At 43.0% G+C, this 23,318-nt stretch overlaps 2 protein-coding genes across 3 annotated transcripts in view; one reads left to right on the top strand and one right to left on the bottom strand.

Moving 5' to 3' along the window:
• The window catches only part of Morn2 (MORN repeat containing 2), a 7,926-nt gene extending 6,193 nt beyond the window's left edge, over positions 1 to 1,733 (bottom strand). Inside the window, exon 1 of one of the 2 annotated variants that reach the window (XM_004627633.2) lies at positions 1,652 to 1,733. The gene's annotated coding sequence lies outside the window, so the exon portion shown is untranslated. The remainder of the gene's footprint in view (positions 1 to 1,651) is intronic. The other variant, XM_023711246.1, reaches the window with a different exon arrangement.
• Positions 1,734 to 1,842: 109 nt separating this feature from the next.
• Positions 1,843 to 23,318, top strand: part of Dhx57 (DExH-box helicase 57) — a 56,796-nt gene continuing 35,320 nt past the window's right edge. Inside the window, exons 1-9 of the mRNA XM_004627631.2 lie at positions 1,843 to 1,955; positions 9,933 to 10,156; positions 11,588 to 11,746; positions 14,005 to 14,193; positions 14,492 to 15,327; positions 17,100 to 17,275; positions 20,037 to 20,158; positions 21,020 to 21,215; positions 21,699 to 21,823. Coding sequence (XP_004627688.1) covers positions 9,939 to 10,156; positions 11,588 to 11,746; positions 14,005 to 14,193; positions 14,492 to 15,327; positions 17,100 to 17,275; positions 20,037 to 20,158; positions 21,020 to 21,215; positions 21,699 to 21,823 — 2,021 coding nt within the window. The 5' untranslated portion in view covers positions 1,843 to 1,955; positions 9,933 to 9,938. The remainder of the gene's footprint in view (positions 1,956 to 9,932; positions 10,157 to 11,587; positions 11,747 to 14,004; positions 14,194 to 14,491; positions 15,328 to 17,099; positions 17,276 to 20,036; positions 20,159 to 21,019; positions 21,216 to 21,698; positions 21,824 to 23,318) is intronic.

The following is a 23,318-nucleotide window of genomic DNA, read 5'->3' as shown; positions in this document are numbered from 1 at the left end:
CAAATAAACAAAAAAAAAAAAAAAGAAAGAAAGAAAGAAAGAAAAGAAAAGAAAAAATCTTCACGGGTAGGGCAAGGAAACTTCTGGCTTATAACCAGAGCCCTGCAACATTCTACTTTTGCAACTCTTCCAGGAGGAGTGGTTCTTGAGAAACCAAAGAGATACACCTTCAGGGAGAGTACAGCATGGCCCCTGTAGCACACTACAAGCATACCTGGTGACCTGGTTAGTCTTCGTTAACACTTAGAAAGCAAGAATGTACAAGAACATCTTCTGTGTCCCTGTCTCTTCACAACTTCAAAATGTGAAGCCATGTCTCTGTATGTCCACTCTTTACCCTTTATCTACAACTAAATTTTAGAAATTTTATAGGAAAAATTAAGCATACCTAACTTTAATGCCAGCTACTCTGCAGGCTGAGGCAGAAGGGTTGCAAGTTGAAGGCCAGCTTGGGCAATAGAGCAAAACCCTGTCTCAAAATAAAAAGGACTGGGGATGTATGTAGCTCAGCAATAGAGGCCTCTCTGCTTCAATCGCTGTATTGCGCAGGCTATCAGTTTCCTTGCCCTACCTGTGGAGATCTTTTCTTTTTTTTTTGTTTTTTGAAAGGGGTCTCACTATGCAGTTGAGGCTGACCTTGAACTCACTATGTAGCCCAGGCTGGCTTTGAACTCTTGCCTCAGCCTCCTGAGTGTGTGGATTACAGGCATGTGCCACCACACCTAGTTTGCCTGTGGACATTCTGATGCAAGGTAAACCCCAGGAATCTCAAAATATCCCAAGAGTTTCTGACGGACAGGCCACGCTTTCAGTGACATTCTAGTAGATTACCATCCCAGAATTTAGAGTCGGCTTATCCTCTTGTTTTCTTCAGTGTTGGGGGGTCAATGACTTTCTAGTACTTCAGTCCAGTAAGTGTTCAAGACTCTGAGACACATAGGTTTGAATCAAGATTCCATCATTTTCTTTGGCCTCTGACAAGTTATTTCTGCCTCACCCTTAGCATTGGAGAGTTTATCCATGTAAAGCACTTTGGCTAGTTTCTAACTGTGTACCTACAGATTCCTGGTAGCATGGCCTCGCTCAAAGCCTTTTTTCTCACTTCTTACCATCCTCGCACTCTTCTAACAGTATTTACAGCTCTGCGAATACAATGCTTTTTGTGTCAGAATCCCCTACCACGCTGCTTTCCTACCCGACTGTCCCGGTTCAAGGCTGAGTGCCAGCAAGAAGTGAATAACTGGGTATCTTGTTAATGAACGACAGTTGGGAAGCAACTGAGCGCCTGCTAAGCAGAAAAACAAATATAACAACAAATAATCGGAATTCTTTTCCATTGCCCATAGAAGGATCTACATTGGAAGCTTTGGAATACTGGAGCTAAAGGAACCACAGAGACTGATGACTGAAGCCCAGAGAGGCTGGCACCTGCCTAACGTGTCACAGCAGCACGCCACAGCCGAATCGGAATCCGAATCCGCACCTGATTCCCAGACCCAGGCTGTTCGGCGCCCCTACCCTCTCGGCCACTGCGGTGTAGACGCTCAGGAGCTACGACACCAGGACGACCTGCAGGGCCGAGTTCCGGGGCAACGCGAGTTCTATTTAAAGGCGCCTTTCCTCGCCGGGCCTTGGGAGGAAGCGCACTCACGTGATAAGGAGGGGTCGCGGACACTTTCACGGCTGTGCGACGCCCCCTGACCCGCCAGCTCCGCGGCCGGAAGCTCACGCGCTGCGCCCGCCCCAAGCGCGCCTCGGTTGCCGGGGCGACGAGTGACCTTTTACCCGGAAGTGAACACGCGAGGGGCCAATCAGAAGGCGCCGCTTCTGCGCCACCGCCCCTGGCCGCCGTGCAGCTGCTGTGGGCGAGGAAGGGAATCAGCGTCCAGCCTGGAGTCTGGTTCCCTGGGCGCCGCCCCCGGACAGCTGCCCCTGGGAGCCACGTTCCGAGTCAGGTACGGCCGCCGCCTCCTCACACAGGGTGTGGGTCCCCGGGCTGCGCGTCGCCGGCGGTCAGTCACCGTGCGGCCGCTCTGCCGCCTCCCTGCCCCGGGGGTGGTCGGCTTCGGACCGACCGCCTGCCTCCTCCGGGGTCCCGCCGCTGTGTCTGGGGCCCGTGGACCTGGAGCTGCGCGGGACCTCGGGCCCGGCGCTCTGCCGCTGAGGTCGTCCTCGCTCGGGCTGGAGGCGACGGGACGGCGTTGAGCTCCGAACGGGGCCGCGTCGCAGGGGCTGTGGCCGTGTTCTCCGCCTCCAGGTCCGACCCAGGGTCTGCGGGAGAGGTTGGGGACGGTGCGGGCTGGAGGACAGGCTCGGTGTCTGTCGCCCTGGAGCCGGATGGTGGGTTGTGGTCAGTCGGATCTGCCACGGGAAGACGGCGCACCGTGCTCGGCTTGCAGTGCCCGGCCGGGTGACAAACTTGGGTATGAGACAAAGGGTACTCAGAGTCAAACTTAGGTCCCTGCGTCCAGAGCAAAGAAAGGTGGGGCCTTTCCAAGCTAGTGGGATAGAATAGTGAGTTGGGGCCCTGTGAATTATGCAACCGCATTTCTAGTCCCTGGAAAATGGGGAGAGTAGTTATGGATGGATACCATTTCAACCTGCAGATCTTCTTTCAAAATTTTTTGTGTACAAATCTCAGGTGGTAAAGGTCACATTTTTTTTGGTTGATGTGAGACAAGTTGTTTTAATTAGTATAGAATCTTGCCCCTCCCTCCCCAACTACCCCAATACTCCCCAACACACAAGTTTCAGCGGGCTGAGCGGATTCTGAGGTGTAGTTCTGATCTGTTTTATTTTTCTGATTTTAGAAAGAATCTGCAATTATTACATAATTCTGTTTGTCCCTTTGTTTTTGGTCACCTTGATAAGCTTTTAAATCGGCTACCTTTTTTTTATGTTTTTTTATGTTTTGACTTCTTGGTGTCCCAGGAAGCAACTGCCCCTCCTAGGGTTTGGGAATAAATAACTCTGTAGTGAGTTGCCTTTCATATGTAAAACCCATTAATCCAGAGTCCCAGCCTACAAGCCTTCTAACCCTTTTTTTCTTTTAAGATCTGACGCGATTGGGCCCCTTCTGGGTTGTAGCCAGACACTTTCTTTGTTCAGTTCTGGACATTGAACCCGAGGCCTTCTTCAACCTGGACTATATCCCCAGCCCTTTTATCTTTTGTTTTGAGACAGGATCTTGCTAGATCACTAAGTTGCTCACTCTTTTTCAGTATTGCCCTGCCCTAAATCAACTGGAGACCAGTCCTGTGGCCCCCACAGCCTACTAAAATTTTACCGGAACTAGCGAGGGCTGTTTGTCCAGCCCTGCCCTGCCCTGCCCTGCCTTTCCTTCAGAAACCCCAAGAAAAGCTGAGGCCTGGTAAAAGAAAATTCTCAGAGATAATGGGAGTTACCAAAAAGACTACTGAAATTCACTTAAACCACCCACCCAGCATACCTCCAAGACCAGTGTACTCTGATCGCAGGTAAACTTCCTGGACTGTTAAACCATCCACCCAGCAGCAGCACTAGCTTTGTAGGGACTTCCTTTGTATCCCAAAGACCCCTACCGCTTCCCCCTATAAATCTTTTCTTATCTGTAGCCAGTTTATGCTCAGTGTGGACAATTGATGCCTTCCTTTCCCAATTCTGTTCATTAAAACATGCTCGTATGGTACGTATTTGCAATCCTAGTGGTATAGGGGAAATAATATAACTCCCAACCTGCTAGATGTCAGGTATGCTGAGTTTGTGTTCCCCCAAATCAAAGAATGAATTCTAAGGAACAACAGAGGTTGGGCGTAGGAAAAATTTATTAAGAGACATAGTTCCTGAGAGACAGAAGGGGACCTGAAAGTGGGTTGCCAGTGAATCTAGAGCAAAATCATGGGGTGGGTACAGAATTGGGGGTACAACGTGGATGGAAACCATGATCAACCAGTAAGATCTCAGTTATAGCTCCTTGGGTAATACTGATCCAGTGGGGAAGCAAGTCACATAGCAAGTATGCATAGAAAGGACAAGGACCTTTATAGGAAGAGGTGAATCAAAGGGTCCTGGCCACCCACCTGACTGATGGCTAGCAAGACTTTATTGGACCAAGTTATAACAGTTACGGTATAATTGTCAGTTCATTGCTAGTTCCTTGTGGAGGCATGCAGGCCTGGTCATTTTGCTTTTATCTTGAGGACTGGGCTTCAACAGATCTGCCTCCAGCCATAATTGTAATATGTTGTCATTCTCTGTACTGATTCCTTGAGGACCTTGTCCTGTCTGACTGCCAATAATATCCTACCTAAAGCAGCTGTCTGAAAAAACAACATTAGGGAGGCTGAGGCAGGAAAATCGTTTTGAGCTGGAGGCCAGACTGGGCTACATAGTGATTTCAAGCCCAGCCTGGATTACATAGAGATCCTGTCCAATTCTTTGGTACCAGGAATTGAACTCAGGACCCTGTCCTTCCCAGGCAGGGGCTTATTCTATTAAGCTATCTCCCCAGCCTTATGTAAAAAAATTTTTATATTTATAAAAGCTCTTAGCTCTGGTCAGTTAATAGACATTTTTCCAACTGTTACCTGTTTTTTTTTTTTTTTTTTTTTTCAGAACCAGGGATTGAACTCAGGCCCTTGTACTTGCCAGGCAAGTACTTATTCTACTGAACTATCTCCCCAGCCCCTTGTTACCTGGTCTTACTGTTGATAGTTTACAAAAACTTGTCCCAGGAGGTAGTCTTTTCCTTTTTTTTGTCTAGTAACTGTAATGACTTGATAAACCCATTTATTTCAAGAATCTCAAGAGTCTTGGTTTAATAGAGACCTGTGCCTAACCTTTACACCTCTGTGCCACTTGACCAACTTGTTACTTCTCCCTGTGGTCGTGCATGGTGCTATGTGCCTTTCCTTTCTGCAGGATTTGTGAGTCATATTAAATTCTTTTCCTTGCTTTTTTAAAAATGTATTTTGAGACAGTCTTGCTGTGTGGTCCAGGCTGGCTTAGAACTCACTGTGTAGCCTAGGCTAACCTTAAAGTTGTTGTGATCCTCTCGCCTTAGCCTCCTAAATGCTAGGATTACACTCCCAGCTACCACTCCCAGGTTCCCAGTTTTTCTTGTGATGTCATTCATTTCCATGTCACCACTCAGTCATCTTTATAAGTTAACAACTGGTCACAAATCAACGGAGAGCCAAATTTCTTTTTTGAATTGAGATATGAGGTATAAGTGTGCCCTAAGGAGGCAATTCTGTGAAACAAATATCAGCTTTGGAGTTAAGCAGATTTATTCAAACCCCAGTTTATTTAAATCTTGACCTCAGGCTTTGCCTCACTAGTTGGTGCTGTTAGACACATTGCATAATTTATCTTACTCTAGGTTCCTTCTCTATAAAATAATAGAAAATTATACTTGCCTGTCTGTAAGGATTTTAAAATTAATCCTTCCTGTATTAGCCACCTTTCTTGCTGCTGGGCACAATATTCAACACACACAATTTAAAGGAGGAGAGGTTTAATTTGGCTCACAGTTTAGAGGGTTGAGTCCATGGCTGGCTGGCTCCAGGGCAGTCCTCATGGTGAAAGGGCATGGGGAAAGCGTGGCAGCCAGGAAGCAGAGAACAGGAAGGAGCCAAGGACAAGAACGTCAGCCTCCTGGTCACACTGCAGTGACCCACTCCTGGCCAGCCTCTTCCTAACAGTGTATTCAGCTGTGACTTTCAGTGGCTTGATCTCCTGATGAGTGTAGCACCCCCGTGTTCCTATCACCTTTCCATGCCCGACTTCTGAACACATGACTTCTGAGGAACATTCTAGATCTGAATAACACCACCTTTCCCTTCAATGTAGATGTATAGCTGCTTCCTACACATCTGCATTTGAGTAACCAGCCTCTAAAATGATAACATGTCTAATCAGGGTTGTTTTTTTTTTAATGTATTTAGTACAAGGTCTCACTATACAGATCAAACTCAGTGATTCTCCTGTTCTCAGCCTCCCAAGTGTTGGGATAACAGGCAAGCGCCACCACGCCTAGTCTCAGTCACAGTCTCAGCGAGCCCCATTGGTGAGGCCGACATGGCACAGCACACGGGAATCAAACCCTAGTCCCCTGCATCTGCCTAAGCAGGCACTTTAATCTGCTGAGCATCTGGCCAGCCCTTCTATGAGTACTGTACCTGTCACCACTGTTTACCTAATTTGCTCAGGCCCAAACATCTTACAGTAACTCTCAATTTTTTTCTTTTGTACCTTTCCCATAATTTATCTGCCTTTAAATTCATTTAGAAGCTGTGATGACTTATCAACTGCTGTTGCCATGTGAATAGGCAAGAGGCTTGCCCAAGTGAGGATTTCATTGGGACCTGTATTACAGCACAGGCTTACGCATGGAGGGGAGCCCTCTAGGACTGACCAAAGGAGCATAAGGATCCCTTCTCACGTAGAGAAAGGACTGGCTTGAAGACATAATCTCTGGGACTTTCTGAGTAGTGGCAGAGGGGGCAGGGGCATCGGAATGAAGTCAGTATTTCAAGTTTTCTGCAGCAGGGGTGGACAGGCAAGGACAGCCTCCACTGTTGTGGCAGCTCCTGCATTTCCCTGGAAGTGGTGGGGCCCAAGTCAAGATTGCTGAGGCGTTCAGGGATTCTCTAGGAAGGGCAGCAGATCAGCAGTGCTGATCACTGACCACAAGGGTCTAGGGATTTATGAGATGATAGCAGCAGCCCATCCCTACCCAATCTTTGTCCCACCAGGGGTGGTCCGTCCTTACTCTTCAGACAGGTGGCAGCAGTGGCCTGGAGCAGGGGAGGGGCACTATGACTGTCAGCCAAGCTGGGGTACCTGTCAAGGCTGCAGGAGCCAGAGGCACATGGTAGCCTGGAGGGCAGCTTCAAGGGAACCTTAAAGATGCTGGAGCTGGTTCATCATGGAGGCAGTGAGGACCAGCGAGATAGTTCAGTGGATTAAGTGCCTGCTCAGGCAAGTGCAGGGACCAGAATTTGATCCCAGCACCACATGCCACTGTAATCCCAGCACTGGGGAACCTGAGACAGGAAGATCTATGAGTCCAAGCTTTGCAGCGAGACCCTGTACCAAATACATAAAAAATAGGGGCTGGGGAGATAGCTCAGTAGAATAAGTGCTTACCTGGCAAGTGCAAGGGCCTAAGTTCAATCCCCGGTTCCGCAAAACAAAAAACAAAACAACAACAACAAAAAAACCATAAAAAATAAAATATTTAAATAAAAGAATTCCCCCCTGTCCCCTGAGGCAGTGCAAGAGAGGATCAGGACAGCTGTCAGAGAGATCATGCTCCTACTGGCTGGCAGAGGGAAAAGAGAAGGGTCAGGCCAGTTTTTTCAGTCTCACTCTCACAGTATTAAGCTCTAACAGTGCCCCTTGGACAGGTACAGCTTTGGGAATGCCACAGTGGCCCTGCAGTGATGTAGTTTGAAGAGCTCTGTCTCCTGTCCTCTGACCACACAGAGTTGTTAAACTCCACTAATTGCTGGTTGAGTACTCAGTCAGTTTTCAACATTACCCATATATTGCCTGGCACAGAGGTTCACACCTATAATTACAACATTCTGGGAGGCTGTGTCAGGAGGATCACAAATTTGAACTTAGCCTTGGCAGGTTAGTAACTTAGTATACCCTGTCTCAAAAAAAAAAAAAAAAAAAAAAAAAAAAAAATAGGGTTTAGTTTCAAACAGTGGTTTCTGAGGTTCTTCCTTGATATTTGGTTGGATCTCAGAAGGGCTCCTGCCAATGGTCTCATTCTTTGGTTTTCCTTGGCAAGCTGATGGTAAAACTGTTATTTCCATTAAGTTATTTAATCTCCTTAATTACCTTTAAGCTTTTTTAGTTTTAAAATTCATATTTCATTGTAAAGCAGAACTTGGAGAAAACCAATTTTTCTCTTTTCCCATCCTTGAGCATTCCCCCTCACATTCCTTCCCTCCCCTGAAGCTGTGCTTGCAGCTCTGGTCCAGATAAGGATTAATAGACAAATTCCTGTAAGCAGAGTCCTGAGGCATCCTGTTCCCACCAAGATCTGTGGTCTTTTGTTTTTGTTTTTCAAAGTTGACCTCTTCTCTATTCCTGGTAAGAATAATTATGATCCTGAGGAAAGAGTCCTATAACTCTCCATGGCATCTGCAGCATTCAGCTTTATGACATTCTCTTGTCCCCACAAGGTTTGAAGGTTCTAAGTTACAAGTTACAAAACTGTCACTACATGGATAACTAAGTGCCTTTGTAACTTCACCTGTTCATCACTATGCCAACCACCGGTCACATGAACAACACCTGAAGCCTGTCCTGTATTAGCCGCTCAGTCTTTTAGACAGAAGTCCAGCTGAGTCAGGTGCACCTAATAAAACCTTCCTGTTTCTCTGTGGTCTCTCCTGCCTCTTAAAATTCTGCAGTAATTACAAATGGAGTCACACTTCTTTGGGGAGGAGATTTAGAGCCATCTGCTTTATTCCCTGCTTCTTTCCGTAGGCAGAATCTCTGAGTCGGGGCTGTGCTCCTAATGAGACACATGTAAGTTTGAATTTTTTAAATCAAATCATATAATCAAGAACTATATCTAGTCTCAACTAGAGTTTTTAAAATTCTATATTAGTCCTGGGGCTGGAGAGATGGCTCAGTGGTCTAAAGCACCTACTTAGAACAAGCTTAGCAAAAGCATCAGGGACCGCGGTTCAATCCCCCAGCACCACATGCCAGCCAGCCCTGCCCCCTGGTGGGCTGAGCTGGCCACACACTCACTCTCTCTCTCTCTCTCTCTCTCTCAAATAAATAAATAAATAAATAAATATTAAAAAAAATTTAAAAAAAAAATTCTATATTAGTCCTAACCTAATCATTATCTAGGTCCAGTGGCCTAGGCATGGTGAAACTTCCATGGGCTTATGATACATACCCTTGGTTAAGAAATCTGCACCATAGGAATTAAATGTTAGTCTAAGAGACATACACTTGAGCTACAGCAAGCAGTAACACAAATGGCACCCAGGATTTGGAGGCAGTGAATAGCTTCATTTTGCACCAGTGGTCCTGGCTGGGATCTGCCCCTTAACAAAGCCAGACACCCAGCGCTGTGGGCTAATAGTTTAAATGCTAGATAAGCAAGAGGTATGAAGATGAGCAGAACAGCTTACTATTTCTCTGATTGCCTAACAGGCTGAGATCATCTGTTACAGGGCTAGATTAATGATCATCAGTTACAAGACATCCTGCATGTTTGGTTATGCTGTCATGGTTACAGGGGTCAAGAAAGTAATTACAGATCCGTGATGTAGTTACAGAGCTAGGCAGTTTCAGAAAAAACAAAGTTTTTTAAAATTTATTTTTATTATATTTAGTACAGGGTCTCACCACACAAATTGAATTCCTAGTAATTCTCCTGTTTTCAACCTCCGAAGCACTGGGATTACAGGCATGCACCACCACACCCAGTCTCAATCACCATCTCAGTGTGTCCTGGGGGCAGGGTCAGCACAGCACACTGGGGATCGAACCCGGGTCTGCCTATGCAGACACTTTAATCAGCTGAGCTATCAGGCCAGCCCAAGAACAAAGTGCTTAAAAGAACAATTTTTTGTGGTTAAATTTTTCCTTTTCACTTATAAGTTTTTTGTGAACAGTGTAACCATACTGTCCCCAAACTGGCTCTTTTAAAATGTGCATTTCCCTGCCAGATGTGTAGTCCCAGCATTCAGGAGGTTGAGGCAGGAGGACTACCAGGAGTTTGAGGCCAGTTGGGGCTACATAGTGAGTTGAAGGTCAGCCTGGACTACATAGTGACACTCTTGTCTCTAAAAAAAAAGCACTTCCTTTTACTTCCTTAAAGTAGGCTCTGTCCATAACTTTGTCATAATGAGATTATTATTATTATTGTCTAATTTTATGGTGCCTATCATAATCATAATTCTTTTCTCTTTCAGGTGAAGATGAGTTCTTCAGTAAAAAGAAAAGGCAAGCCAGGCAAAGGAGGTGGAAAAGGATCTTCTAAAGGAGGAAGAGGAAATAGGAGTCACAGTAATAAATCTCATGGGGCTGGCGGCAGTGGCAGTGGTGGCAGTGGTGGTGGCACTAGAAAGGCTTCAAGTCGAATTTGGGATGATGGGGATGACTTTTGTATCTTCGGTGAATCAAGGCGATCATCCAGGTTATTACACTCTTTGATGTTCAAATATTAAACTGTCAGTTCTTAGCATACGGGATAACAGGTGGCTGTGGGGAGGTCAAGTCATTCTGGTTAATTGTTCTAATTTTATAGCCTGACCATCCTCTTTGTAATGTTTTCTAAAGGCTTGATTGTAAATCAGAGCTGTTTTTTTTCTCTTCGTAGGTTGAAATCTGAAGTTGCTTTTAAATTCCACATGACCCTGTGAATAGAGTCTAACACTGTTCTTGATCCCCGTGTTGCTAGGAAGGGAAATGCTAAAACAGGAGCAGTGAAAATTGTTTAAATGTTCTCTGGGCATCAGGGACTATTGTTAAAATCAAAGAGCTCCAGATGCCAGCCAACTCCATACTCTTAGCTGATGAGTGATGTGTTTTCCAGCCAGATCAGCCCTGGCCTGACGATGTGTCCTGTGGTGACCCATAGCAGATGTCATAACCGTGTCTCTCTCATGTCAGCTTTTAACCAGTAATGAGCTATGCAAATTCTGATAATTCTAATAAATGCTTAATGAAAGTCGATTTTACTAGTACATATTATGCAGTGCAAATATAAAGTTCCTATTGCCTCTCAAAGTGCTCTGTGAGCTGTATGTTTGTGGTAATTGTTAGGGTTGGGAAGACTTTAAGGCCACATGTACATAAATGCAACATACTCATGGAATTAATTGTCGACTAAGTATTAGTTACAAAGGAGGGTAAGTGTCAAGGTTTACTTGCATCATACATGCTTTTTTTATTTAAATTCAGTCTATACATGCAGAAAAAGGTAAGTATCGTGTAGGTAGTTTAAACTTACCATTAAAGGAATCTAGCCAGATAGTGAGAAAAATACAGACAAAAGAATCTGTTAGTCCCTTGGCCAGACTCAGTTTCTAAGCACTTCTTGTAGTTTGAGTCTCTTACTGTACTGAGAATATGATTGTAAGGTTTAAATATATATATTCCTCATTTATGGCCCCCAGAATAACCAAACACTTTATCTGGTATTCAGCTAAAGAATCTACATTTTTAAAAAATTCTCAAGTAAAATGGTCATTTTTGGGTATAATGAGAGATAATGTGTCTCACACTTGACAGCAGTCTAAAGATGCTTTCAGAGAGATTTTAAACTGTTTTCACCTAACTGGTGGTTTAAGATTTAACTTATGAGTTAACTGCAGCTCTGTTGTTTTTCAGAACATAGATGTTGTAGGTTATTAGAACCTTAAATCTGAGACCCTGTACCAAATAAATAAATGAAAAAGATTTAAAAAAAAAAAAAGATTCAAGGCATGGCACACGCTGATAAGCCCAGTACTTGGGAGGCTGAGGCAGGAGGATTGCTGCAAGTTCAAGGCCAGCCTGAGCTACATAACCAAACCCTGTGTCAAAAAAACAAGTCTGTATAATTTTACTCTCACGTACCTCGTAGACCCAGCAATAGTGGTGTGAACAAGGAGGAGGTGCGCACTAAATGGAAGCCTACGGCCAAAGTGCCCCTTCAGACTCTGCATATGACCTCGGAGAATCAAGAGAAAGTGAAGGCTCTTCTTCGAGACCTGCAGGAGCAAGATGCTGATGCAGGATCTGAGTAAGTGATTTTATTTGAGTCAGTAATTGCATTAAGGAAGACGTATTGGCAGTATGAATGTCCTGTACACCTGTAGAATATTGTGTCTGTACCGATTTTGTTGTGGTCGTTTAATTAGTTGAAAGTGAGCCAAGAAAAAAATGCAAGAACAATTATTCAGCTACAGGTTCAGAGTGAGTTTGTTGTGCACCATCCATGAGCAGTAGCACAGTTTGCCTTTGTAATTGTTTTTTTTTTTTTTTCAGGAAGTGCTAATAGAGATTCAGTTATTTCTTCATTGCTAGCCATCCAATTAAAACCTTGTAGTGAAAACACAGAAGTGTTTAAGAGCAATATTGAGTTGATTAGATGAAGTTTTTCTTTAGTTTTTGAGAACTTTGATTACTGCACGCTTGGAGTTCAAAATGCTTGTGTCCCTTGCGGGGAGGTGGGGCACGCATGCAGCAGGGCTTCTTTCTACCTACCCTTCCCCACAGCCTCCATCGCGGGCCCCTTCCCATCTGCAAAAGGTCTGCTTCCCTGTTTCCCATTATCCTTCATTTTGCTTTGTAAATTACTTATGCTTGGGGTTTCTCATATAAGAGAAACAATATGTTATTTAAGCTTGTGTGTTTGATTTATTTCACTTTACATTATGGTCTCAAGGTGCATCCATGTTCCTACAGATGACTCAGATTTATCCCTCTGTGTGGCCAAGTAGTGTTCCACTGTGTACACGTAAATACCACGTTTTCTTTATCCATCTGTTGAAGGACATAAAGACCACTGAAATGTTAAGATTAGATTTTCTCATGGCCATCTGCCTGAGTGAAACAGCTTTTACTCTTTGCCTCTGTGTGTGTGTGTGTGTGTGTGTGTGAGAGAGAGAGAGAGAGAGAGAGAGAGAGAGAGAGAGAGAGAATACAGAGATTGAACCTGGGGCCTTTGTGCCAGCCTATATCCCCAGACCTCTAAAAATTTTGTTTTGAGACAGGGTCTCACTAAGTCAGTAAGCAGCCTAGGCTGGTTATAAACTTGTGGCTCTCATGCCTTAGCCTCCTAGTGTGCTAACGTTCCAGGCATACTTTTTTTCCCCTATATTTAGGACAGGGTCTCACTACGTAGATCAGACTTACGAATCAGACTAGTAGTGAATTTCCTGTTTTCAGCCTCCCAAGTTCTGGGATTATAGGTGCACGTCACTACCCCCAGTCTTAATCACCAGCTCAGTGTGCTCCACAGGCAGGGCCAGCACGGCAGGCCGGGGATGGAAAGCAGGTTGCTGCATTTGCCTAAGCAGGCGCTTTAGCCCACTGAGCTATCAGGCTGGCCCTATAGGTATACTCTTCGTCACATTCCCTCTACTTCTCCAATGTGTTTTGGCTCTTTGGTTTTATTATTTTCTGTTGAAGATAATTCTATTTGCTGGAATTAATGAATGGTCATGTCATACACAGATCAGTTTCCTTCCTATCTCTACATTTTTATCTGTCTCAGATTTAGAAAAGGAAATTATATAGTGAAACAAAACAAAACATTTTTTTTAAAAAGTGTGAATGATTACCAATTTGGTTTGAAACTGACTTATTGCTATTTGTTTCTCAATAAAATTATGGGAAAAAAAGTGTGAATGAGAAAAAAAAAAAAAGAGGATGGGTAAAGTTTCTGGGAGCAGACTGCCTTGGGTAGAATCCGTTGTTATTCCCTATTGTGTAAACTTAGCTAGTTAATAATCCTTTCTTAAGCTTTATTTAGGGCTGGCGAGACAGCTAAGTAGACGAAGCGTCTGCTTTGGCAAGTGCTGGGACCAGGGTTCAATCTCTGGTCCCCATACTGCGCTGGCCCCATCCCCGGGGCCCACTGAGCCAGCTGCTGAGTCCAGGCATGGTGGTGCACGCCTGTAATCCCAGTGCTGGGGAGGCTGAAAACAGGAGGATCACTCTGAGTCTGAGCTGCATACTGAAACCTTGTACCAAATATATAAGTAAATTTTTAAAAAATTTGTTTTATTTGATCACCTAAAGAGCATGGTTCCAGTAGTACCTGGCTGAGTTATTGGGAAGAATAAGAGTGTTCTCAGGAGTACATAGAAAGCACTTGAGACAGCGTTTGGCATGTAATGATGTCATGTACTAACATTTCCTAAAAAGGTTAAATCAGCAACTGAGACAGTCAGGATTTTCTGCCCTTCACTCCCTGAATTAAATTCTTAGACCCTTGCTAACTTCTTCTTTAAATAAAAGTTAATGTCTAATACATGAAAATGTGCCCTTTGCTAGGAGAGGTGTTTCTGTTGAAGAAGAAGAGGATGAGCCTGATGGTTGTGCCGACGAACAGTACTGGGTAGCTGGGCAGGGGCTCGCCCTAGTGCCTGACTCAGACCCTGTGGAATGTGTGGGCTCAGGCGCGCTGCAGCCTTATGTTCCGGAAGTTGCCGTCTCCCCATTTGCTGCACAGCGACTTTCCAGGTGATTGCTTTTGATTATTTATGGGACTTGGGGGAAAATTCAAAGCAACGGGATTTGTATTACAGTCCCATTTTCCTTTGCTTGTGTATTTTCCTATCGTGTGAGCTCCAGTGGTGCCTGATGTGCCTAATAGTCTATATTTTAGGGCAGGGGATTAGTACTGTTAGGACCAATTGTTCAAAATACAAGCCTACTTCTATATAGTCATAAATTCATATGGGCATATTTAAATGAATTTCACTTTGGGGATATTTATTATTTTTTTTTAACATGGTTTTTTACACTTTGCTGTGGCCAGGTATGGTTTCAACATTGAGCGCTGTCAGGCAGCCCTGAGAATTTGTGATGGAGATTTGGGAGCAGCTCTGGAGCACTTACTCACTCAGTGCTTTGCGGAGACATTTGGAGAGAAGATGAAAATCTCCAAGGCAGCTGGCTGCATGAGCTTGTGTGAGTGTGTGGAGCAGCGACAGGAAGAGGCTTTTGCTCTCAAGTCCATCTGTGGAGAAAAATTTATAGAAAGAATTCAGAACAGAGTCTGGATCATTGGATTGGAACTGGAGTATCTGACAAGTAAATTCTGCAAGTCCAAGCGAAAGGAAAGCAAAAATGCACAAGATACTTCACTTGAAACCTGCAAATTTTACCTCAAAGGAAATTGTAAATTTGGATCAAGATGCAAATTCAAACATGAAGTGCCCCCAAATCAAATTGTTGGAAGAGCAGAAAAAATTGTAGATGATTCTCATCTTAGTGCTAATAAAAATGTGTCCTTTTTATATGAGCTTGAGATTCGCTTTCCAAAAGACCATAAATACCCCTACCAAGCTCCCCTTGTGGCATTTTATTCCACCAATGAGAATCTACCTCTGGCTTGCCGTTTACATATCTCTGAGTTCCTTTATGGTAAAGCCTTGACATTTGCAGAGACTTCAGAACCTGTCGTGTATTCTTTGATGACCCTGTTAGAGGAAGAATCAGAAATTGTCAAGTTACTAGCAAATACGGAGCACAAGTATAGCATCCCTCCTGTGAACTTTCTGCCCACACCATCTGGGGCCAGAATAAATAATCCCACCTGTCGTAAACCAGTGATTCCAAGCAATTCTTTTGTTTCAGGTCAAATTGCTGAAGGTATGTATGGTGTTGATAATGGGGACAAAACAAGTCAGAACTTCTGAGGCCAGTTTAGAGTCTTCTGTGATCTTGGGCAGGTCTTGTTGTGCTGTTGGCAGGAGGGACAAGAGTCCCCTGAACTGTCATACGCCCACCTTTAGTTGTTTGGCCTGCTGGGTTGCTGGGTTGCACTCCCTGATGGGAAATTTAAGTGATGTGTGAGTCTTAACTGTAAAGGAGTCGACGGGCAGGAAGACTGTAAGCACTTTCTCAGCAACACTATTTCTTAGTGCATTTGGATTCATATCTTTGCTTATACTTTTTATACCATCCATGCCCTTTTGCTTTTAGCATACTGGCTGTCAGAATTCATTACACTAGGGCTGTCTTTGTGAATCCTAAATCTTTAAAGAAGTACTTACACAGGCTTCTGGGTTTGTCCAGGTCAAGATTCTCAGGCCTCAAATAAACCTCCTTTTCAGTTTTCATTGAAGGATCCACTCTGACTTCTTACCATCTTTTTTTCCCCAGAAATGAAAGTTTTTGTTATTTTGTCAGTTTCCTGGGTGGGCATTAATAAGCAGAGAATAATGAAACTGCACTGAGATACGGGTGCTGCACAGCTAGCTGGTCGCCTACTAACCTGCTGACCTGCTCTCAGATGGCAGCTTCTAGTACTTGGGATTCTAGTGTGTTCCTTGGGAAATAACAAATTACATGTAATGGACTTTTAAACATAACAGCAAGGGCCAGCGAGGTAGTTCAGTGGACTACGCGCCTGCTTTGGTGAGCACAAGGACCAAGGTTCGATCCCTGGTCCCGCATGCTGCACTGGCCCTGCCACGGTGAATCTGGGCATGATGACACATGCCTGTAATCCCAACGCTGGGGAGGATGAAAACAGGAGGATCACTAAGTTCGAGCTGCACAGTGAGACCCTGTACCAAATACATAAATGAAAAAGAGAATAATAATAGCTTTATTGAAATACAGTTTACGTACCATGAAATTCACCCCTTTGAAATTGGTTTTTATTAAACTTTACCAAGTTGTGTAGCCATGACCCCTAATATTAGAATATGATCTACCTCAAAAGGAATCCTGTGCCTATCAGCAGGCATCTCTTTGCCCTCACCCTTGAAAGCCACTGCTCTACGGTCTGTGGATTTTCCTGTTTTGTTTTATTTATTTATTTATTTTATTTATTTTTGTGGTACTGGGGATTGAACTAGGGACCTTGCTCTTGCCAGGCAGGCTTGTGTGCCAATGAGCTGTATCCCCAGCACCTAAGATTTGCTTGTTTTAGGTATTTCATAAAAGCTGAATCATATGACACCTAAGTCTTTGACTAAATACTTTTCACCTAGCGGAATATTTTCAGGTTTCACACACACACCGAAGCATGTATTAATAACATTTCTCTTTATTGTTGGCTAATATTCAGTTGTATAGATATAATACATTTTATTGATTAGTTCATTTGATCAACATCTAGTTTGGTTTGAGTCATTAAATTTTGGGGGTACTTGCAAATAACTGAAATATTCAGTGCTAATTTCTTAAATCTGAATTCTTTTTTTAAATTTAGTGTCATAGTACCACTGTTACTTCATTTCATTTGAAGATGCCTCTCGAGTTCCTTGGCAGTAGTGGTAGTAGTATTCAAATGAATTAAACCTACCTTAAATTTCAACTTTTTCTCCATTTTACAATTTTGTTGCTTTGTTAGGAATTTTCTGCCTTTGCTAAGGAAAAGGCAAACTGAAATGGTTCTTTCTCTTCCCTTCAAGTTGAAAAAGAATCAGAGCCTGAAGAAGAGGCAAATGGGGAGAGCCCTGCACCTGTTACGGTGGAGAATGAGAGCTGTGTCAACCTTGAGAAAAAGGCTTCGAGAAGATACGACTGGCCCACAAAGTCAGTTCATGCTGAGAACAGTAAAATCTGCAAGCAGTTCCAAATGAAACAGGTACAGTATGCTGAGAGGAGGGCTAGCATTGTCTCCCTGATGTCTGGAGGAAGGATTAGGAATTAAGAAGCTTTGACTACTCTCCCTAGTAGTATCTCTTTGACTCTTTCACCCTAAAGGGTTAAAGTTCCTACCTGCCATAATTGCGTCTGCTCATAGTTTTGCAGAACCCCACAATATGAGTATCAAATACAGATGTATACCAGTTATTATCAGAATCGTGATCTTTTGGCGTTAACTTAGACAACCTTATGCGTGAAAGAAATATTAATACATTAGAAAGCCATTGTACAGGCTGAGGATATAGCTCAGCAGCACGGCACTTGCCTAGCAAGCATGAGATCCTCAGTTTGATTTCCAGTTCCAAAAAAACAAAAACACTGTATAGAAGTAGAAGGATAAGGAGGTACTCGTACCCCATTTCAAAGATTCACAGGATAAATATTGTGCCAAAGGACACGTGAACAGTATGTGGCAACATAGGGATTCAAATCAATTTTCTGTTTGCAAAGTTTATGCTGTTTTTACTCCTTCCTGGAGATTATTTTAAAGGAACTATGAGGGCACAGTTGATGTAGGGCAGTGGTGGCAAACCTGTGACATGTTGTTCTTTTCAAACAAAAGATGTTAAATGTATGAGTTTTTTTTTATGTACTAAAATTAAAACCTCAATATTCAGGTTTAATCACAGTGTTGGCACTTTGTAATGAATAAGGTTTTGGAGTATAGTTTAGACACTCATCTCTGTACAGTTCACCATCACTGATACGGGGCAGAGTGAATTGTTTAATCCATTTGGGGATTAGATCAAATGCTCTTGGAGTTCCAAAGTTCTGTGGTTCTGATTTTTGACATTATATAACATTCTCAAATACGTAATGTACCCATTGAACATCAAATGTGTTTGTAAAATCACACTGTAAATAGCAAGGTGGTAGATGAAAAAACTATACAGTCAATTTTATTAGTATGATAGTTCCATAATACAATTATATATAGGCAATGACATGTTAGTATATATTTTTTGGTTTTGGCGAGGACCTTGCACTTGCCAGGCAGGCACTTATGATGTTGAGCTATCTCCCTGGCCCTTATAAATTCTTACATTATTCAAAAATAGAGCCTTTTTAAAATGAAAAATTCTAAAAAAAATTATGCAACATTGAACTTTATTAATCCCATGATGCAGCAGGGGAAAAATTGCTGAGCTGGGCTGAGCCACTTCCCTGAGCAGTCTCTTGGCTACAGGAGGGGTTCCTGGCTGGCACACTGGTGGGGGGTAGGTTGGGGGGGTCTCCTAGGACAGGTGCAGCTGATGCCAAGCTCCAGGCTTAATCTCACCATTAATGTCTGATCTCTTACCTTAGACGAGTCATTTTTACCTTGTGAAAAAGTTGTCAGAACTAAAGCAAGAATATACAAGAGATGTATGTGACCATCAAATCTAAAATATTTACTACTGGGCCCTTGAGTGAAAACATTTGTGCACTCCTGTCTTACAGAGCAAGACATAGTTAGATAGAAGTTATAGTAGAGTAGAAGTCCCTTGTCCTTATTTGGGAAATAGTACCATGAAAATACGGCATTATGTGTGCGTGTGTCTAGGGAAGGATGCCAAGCCTACGTGTACATTGGCATCTCTGAGCATCAGGAGGAATCAGGACCACACCTTGTAAGAGTCGATGGAGCTGTCAGCTGTTCCTGCAGGATGCTGTCCTGCACCCAAAGTCCTTCTTGGTGCAGCGCTGTAAGAGTGGCCCACCTCGGGGAGGACTGTGCCGGCCAGGAGCGTATCCACTTGCTTCCAGGGGTGCTGCTAGACTAGCAGTGCTGCCTGCCCATCTGGCTGGAGCATCTGGCAGCATGGGTAGAATTCTTAATTGACAGACAACTGTATATATTTATATGATGTAGTGTGGCATTTCAGTACATGTATGTTAATATGTAAGTAGCTCATAGTAACTGCCATATCTATCACTACAATATTTATAGTTACTTTGTGTTTGGAACATTCAAAATCTTTTTTATTAACTTTTTAAAATATGCAATTGTTGTAAACCACAGTGAATCTACTATACTATGAACATTAGATGTTACGCCATTCAGCTGCACCTCTGTATCCATTAACCATGCTCTCGCAATCCCTCTTCCCCCATATTTTAATACATAATACAGTATTATAGCATCACCATTAGACATGAAACTGATTTTCGTAATTGTAGAATTTGGAAAAAATTACAGCCCTTTGGCAAGTGCTCTTATTATTTTTGATTTAGGAAAAATCTGATAATTTCTCCTGTCCACTATGGTAGCTCCTAGCCATGGCTATTTAAATTTAAATTCATTAAAATAAATTCACTTCCTCTGGGGTACTATCCACATTCAAGGACTCAATAGTTGTATGTAGCCAGAAGTTACTAAATTAGACAGTGCAGGGAGGGAATATATCTGTGAAGTTCTATCGGCCAGTGCTGGCATAGAGACTTCCGTTAGGAAGAGCTGGACAGCTGCTAAGGCAGAGTTTATCTCACTCACGAGGCCTTCCGGTCTACCTAGTTGTATAACACCCTGGCTCCGCAGCTCACTGCTGGATTCTCTGTGCAGCTATGACTAAAGTCCTGTGTACAGTCTCCACAGGCTCTGTCTCAGAAGAAATTGTTCAAGTGAAGACAGTAGATCTTAACTCTGGGACTCTGGAGCCAGATCTTTGGGAAAGGTGACTGAAAGTAACAAACTGATGCCTCATCCTTGGGATTTTTAGGGTTCCAGACAGTTCCAGTCAGTTCTACAGGAAAGACAATCACTCCCTGCTTGGGAAGAAAGAGAAACCATCCTTAAGTTGTTAAGGAAGCACCAAGTGGTTGTCATAAGTGGTATGACTGGGTAAGAAAGCAACCTATTTGGGTTTTGGTTTTTTGGTTTTTTTTTTTTTTTTGTATTTTCTGTGTTTAAAGCAACATATTTGTGATGCAGCTTTCATTTGTAAATACAAGGACCCTGCTAAATTAATCTACCCTTTAAAATATCTGTAGCTAGTGTTATTAGCAATTTTCCCACCAAATATTAAATATTATTTCACAGAAGCTGATATTGCAACTTCTGTAGCAGAGACAAATTACAAAGAGCAAAATAAAGCTCAAAAATTTATCTAGTAATTTATAGACATTGTGTCCTGCCTTGAGGCAATGTTAAGGTAAAGATCCAGCTGAAGATTTAGCAAGGACCATTTTTAAATGTAACAAATAGTTCCAGGACATTCACCTTGAAAATTTTTTTACCTTCTGGATTTATTTTTATTTTTATCTTTAATTAATTAATTTGTTTATTTTTGTCTTTTTGAGACGGTCTAGCTGATTTACTTTTTTTTTTTTTTTTAAAGAACAGACTAAGGTTCATTGTTTTTCCTGTTTCACACTCTCAGACTTTCCTTTAACTGACTGTGACCTATGATGGCCTTGAACTCATGGCAGTCCTGCTTCAGTGCTGGGATTATAGCATGCTCCACCATAGCGGCTCTGTAGCCCCAGTGTTATGAACGAACTGTTACTAGATTGCCTGTTAAAGTTAGTATAAATTCCTAGAATGTATCAGTGTTAGGTGCTATGTCAGTAGTAGTTTCAGAAGCAAGGTGAAGCTGTGCAACATTTATTTTAATTAGCTTTGTCATTTTTCTGCTGCCTGTGATTACTTAGTTAACTAGCCCTTGAAAACTTCATTTTAGGACTCATTTGTTTTGACATACAGATGTGGGAAAACCACACAGATTCCACAGTTTATTCTGGACGATTCTCTGAGCGGGCCACCTGAGAAGGTGGCTAACATCATTTGCACCCAACCCCGACGAATCTCTGCAATCTCTGTTGCGGAACGGGTTGCCAAAGAAAGAGCAGAAAGGGTGGGTCTGACCGTGGGATACCAGATTCGGTTAGAAAGTGTCAAGGTGTGTATACTTTGCTTATTTTGTGGTGACAGCAGTTTATAGTTTTAAGTTGCAAAGATGAGGGTGGTGTCTGGAGGTCTGTGGCCATTTGGGCTATTTCAGGTTATTTTAAGTTAATGTCCACGTTCAGTAAGGCTGAAGTCTTAGTTGACTGAGCCACACACGTGTTGTTATTAGAAGTGATTGAGTAAGTTCTCCTTGGCTCTTGACCCTGGGAAAAATTCGGATGAATTTTGTTACTCAAGTTTTTTTCTTAAAATAGGTTTTATAATTTTTAGATGCTTACATGGAGAACCTTAAATTTTTGATTTGAAGTAGAAAAGCATTTATTCTTGTCCCAGCAAGAAACTGTACTTGTTTTACATTAAATAAAACTGCTGTTGCTTTCAGTATTATTGATTATTCTATGTATGCGATATAGCCTGCCAATTAATGTTTCTTCCACAATTCCTGACTCCTTGGTGTTGCCCTTCGGGGCGGCAGTCCTCCGCCACCAGACTGTTATACTGCACCACCGGCGTGCTGCTGAGAAGGCTGGAAGGGGACTCTACTCTGCAAGGGGTCACCCATGTCATTGTCGACGAAGTTCACGAGAGGACAGAAGAAAGGTAAGGTGGAGGTTTCCCAGCGAACATGCGAACATGCGAACATGCGTGCCTGCACAGTGAGAAGCAGGCTGAGAAAATGCTGCTCTGTAGCCAGCTGATTTTCCGGGAGCCTGCCACGGTAATCTACCCTCAGGACAGGACGCTGGGTTAGAGAAGAGGAGCTGCTTTCTCCATCTCCGGGGTCTGTGACAGAGGCAGCACTTGTCGCTGGCTCCTGTGCACTATCCTGGGCATCCTGCTGCTGGATGGGGCCAGGCCACAGCTGGTGGGCAGTGTGTGCTCCTTATTTGCCTGTTGGCCTGTTAGTTCCCCTTCAAAATAGGATTACTGAATGTGCAGGAAGTGCCAAAGGATACATAGTTACTGGGGATAAAACTGAGGTGTGGTTTCGCCCTTCTCTCTTGAACATGTAACAATTCAATAAGTAACTATGAGTTAGTGAGTCCTATGAAGGAATAAACAGGAAGCTGTGTTTGAGGAAGAAACACATAGGCTGGCCAAAGACCCTGTCCTTGGAGAGATGATATTTAAATTGAGAACTGAACTGTAGAAGGGGGTCTCAGGTGGTGAAGTGGGGCAGGGACAAGTGTGAAGACTATGGCCCGGACCCGAGGCGGAAGGAGGCGTGAGAGCAGCAGGAGCTGTGGCTCTCAGGGCCTCAGCACCATGAATAAGAAAGTGTTGAGGTTTTATTTTAGGGACCTAAAAATCATTAAAGAGCTGAGCCTTTCATTAAGAATTCTCTCTGTTTTAAATACTGAGAGCCCAGTATGGTGCTGCACACCTGTAATCCCAGCACTTGAGAGGCTAAGGCAGGAGGATTGTTGCCAGTTCAAAACCAGCATGCACTACAAAGTGAACTCAAAGCCAGCCTCAACTACATAGTGAGACCCTGTCTCAAAAAAACCCAAAAATACAAAAATTAAAAATTAAATACTTAGGAAGGGGCACGATGTGTAGATTATACTCTAGAAATAAAAAGCAGTGGGAAAATTAGAGGAGGTCCCATGAAAATTGTGTCTCCAAAAGTGCTGTGTTCTTCTGAATATCTTAAGAAAAAGGACTAGTTAAACTGATGAACTAACTGATGGAAAAACAGAAAACGGCTCATTGTGAAACAAGCAAAACCCTTAAGAGGATTCAGCTAATAAAATGATTTTAAGAACTGAACAGAGATCATGCACAAAACCAGACGAGTATTGGAAGAAATAAATACACTGGTATAGCAAATAAGAAATATGAAGTTGCAAACATATACTGATAAAATTTAAATTGAAACAACTAGAAACTAAGGAGAGGTAGACTTTTAGGTAAAAATATTAATAATCAAAATAAGAATTCCTAGAATGAGACAGTAGTAAATCTTAAATGATCATATCTTTATTCATCAATATATATGTTTAGGGGCTGGTGAGATGGCTCAGTGGTCTAAAGCACCTACTTAGAACAAGCTTAGCAAAGCATCAGGGACCGCGGTTCAATCCCCCAGCACCAC

This window comes from Octodon degus, unplaced genomic scaffold (assembly GCF_000260255.1).
Source record: "Octodon degus isolate 3935 unplaced genomic scaffold, OctDeg1.0 scaffold00020, whole genome shotgun sequence".
NCBI lineage: Eukaryota > Metazoa > Chordata > Mammalia > Rodentia > Octodontidae > Octodon > Octodon degus.
This window is presented reverse-complemented; position numbering and strand designations above follow the sequence as displayed.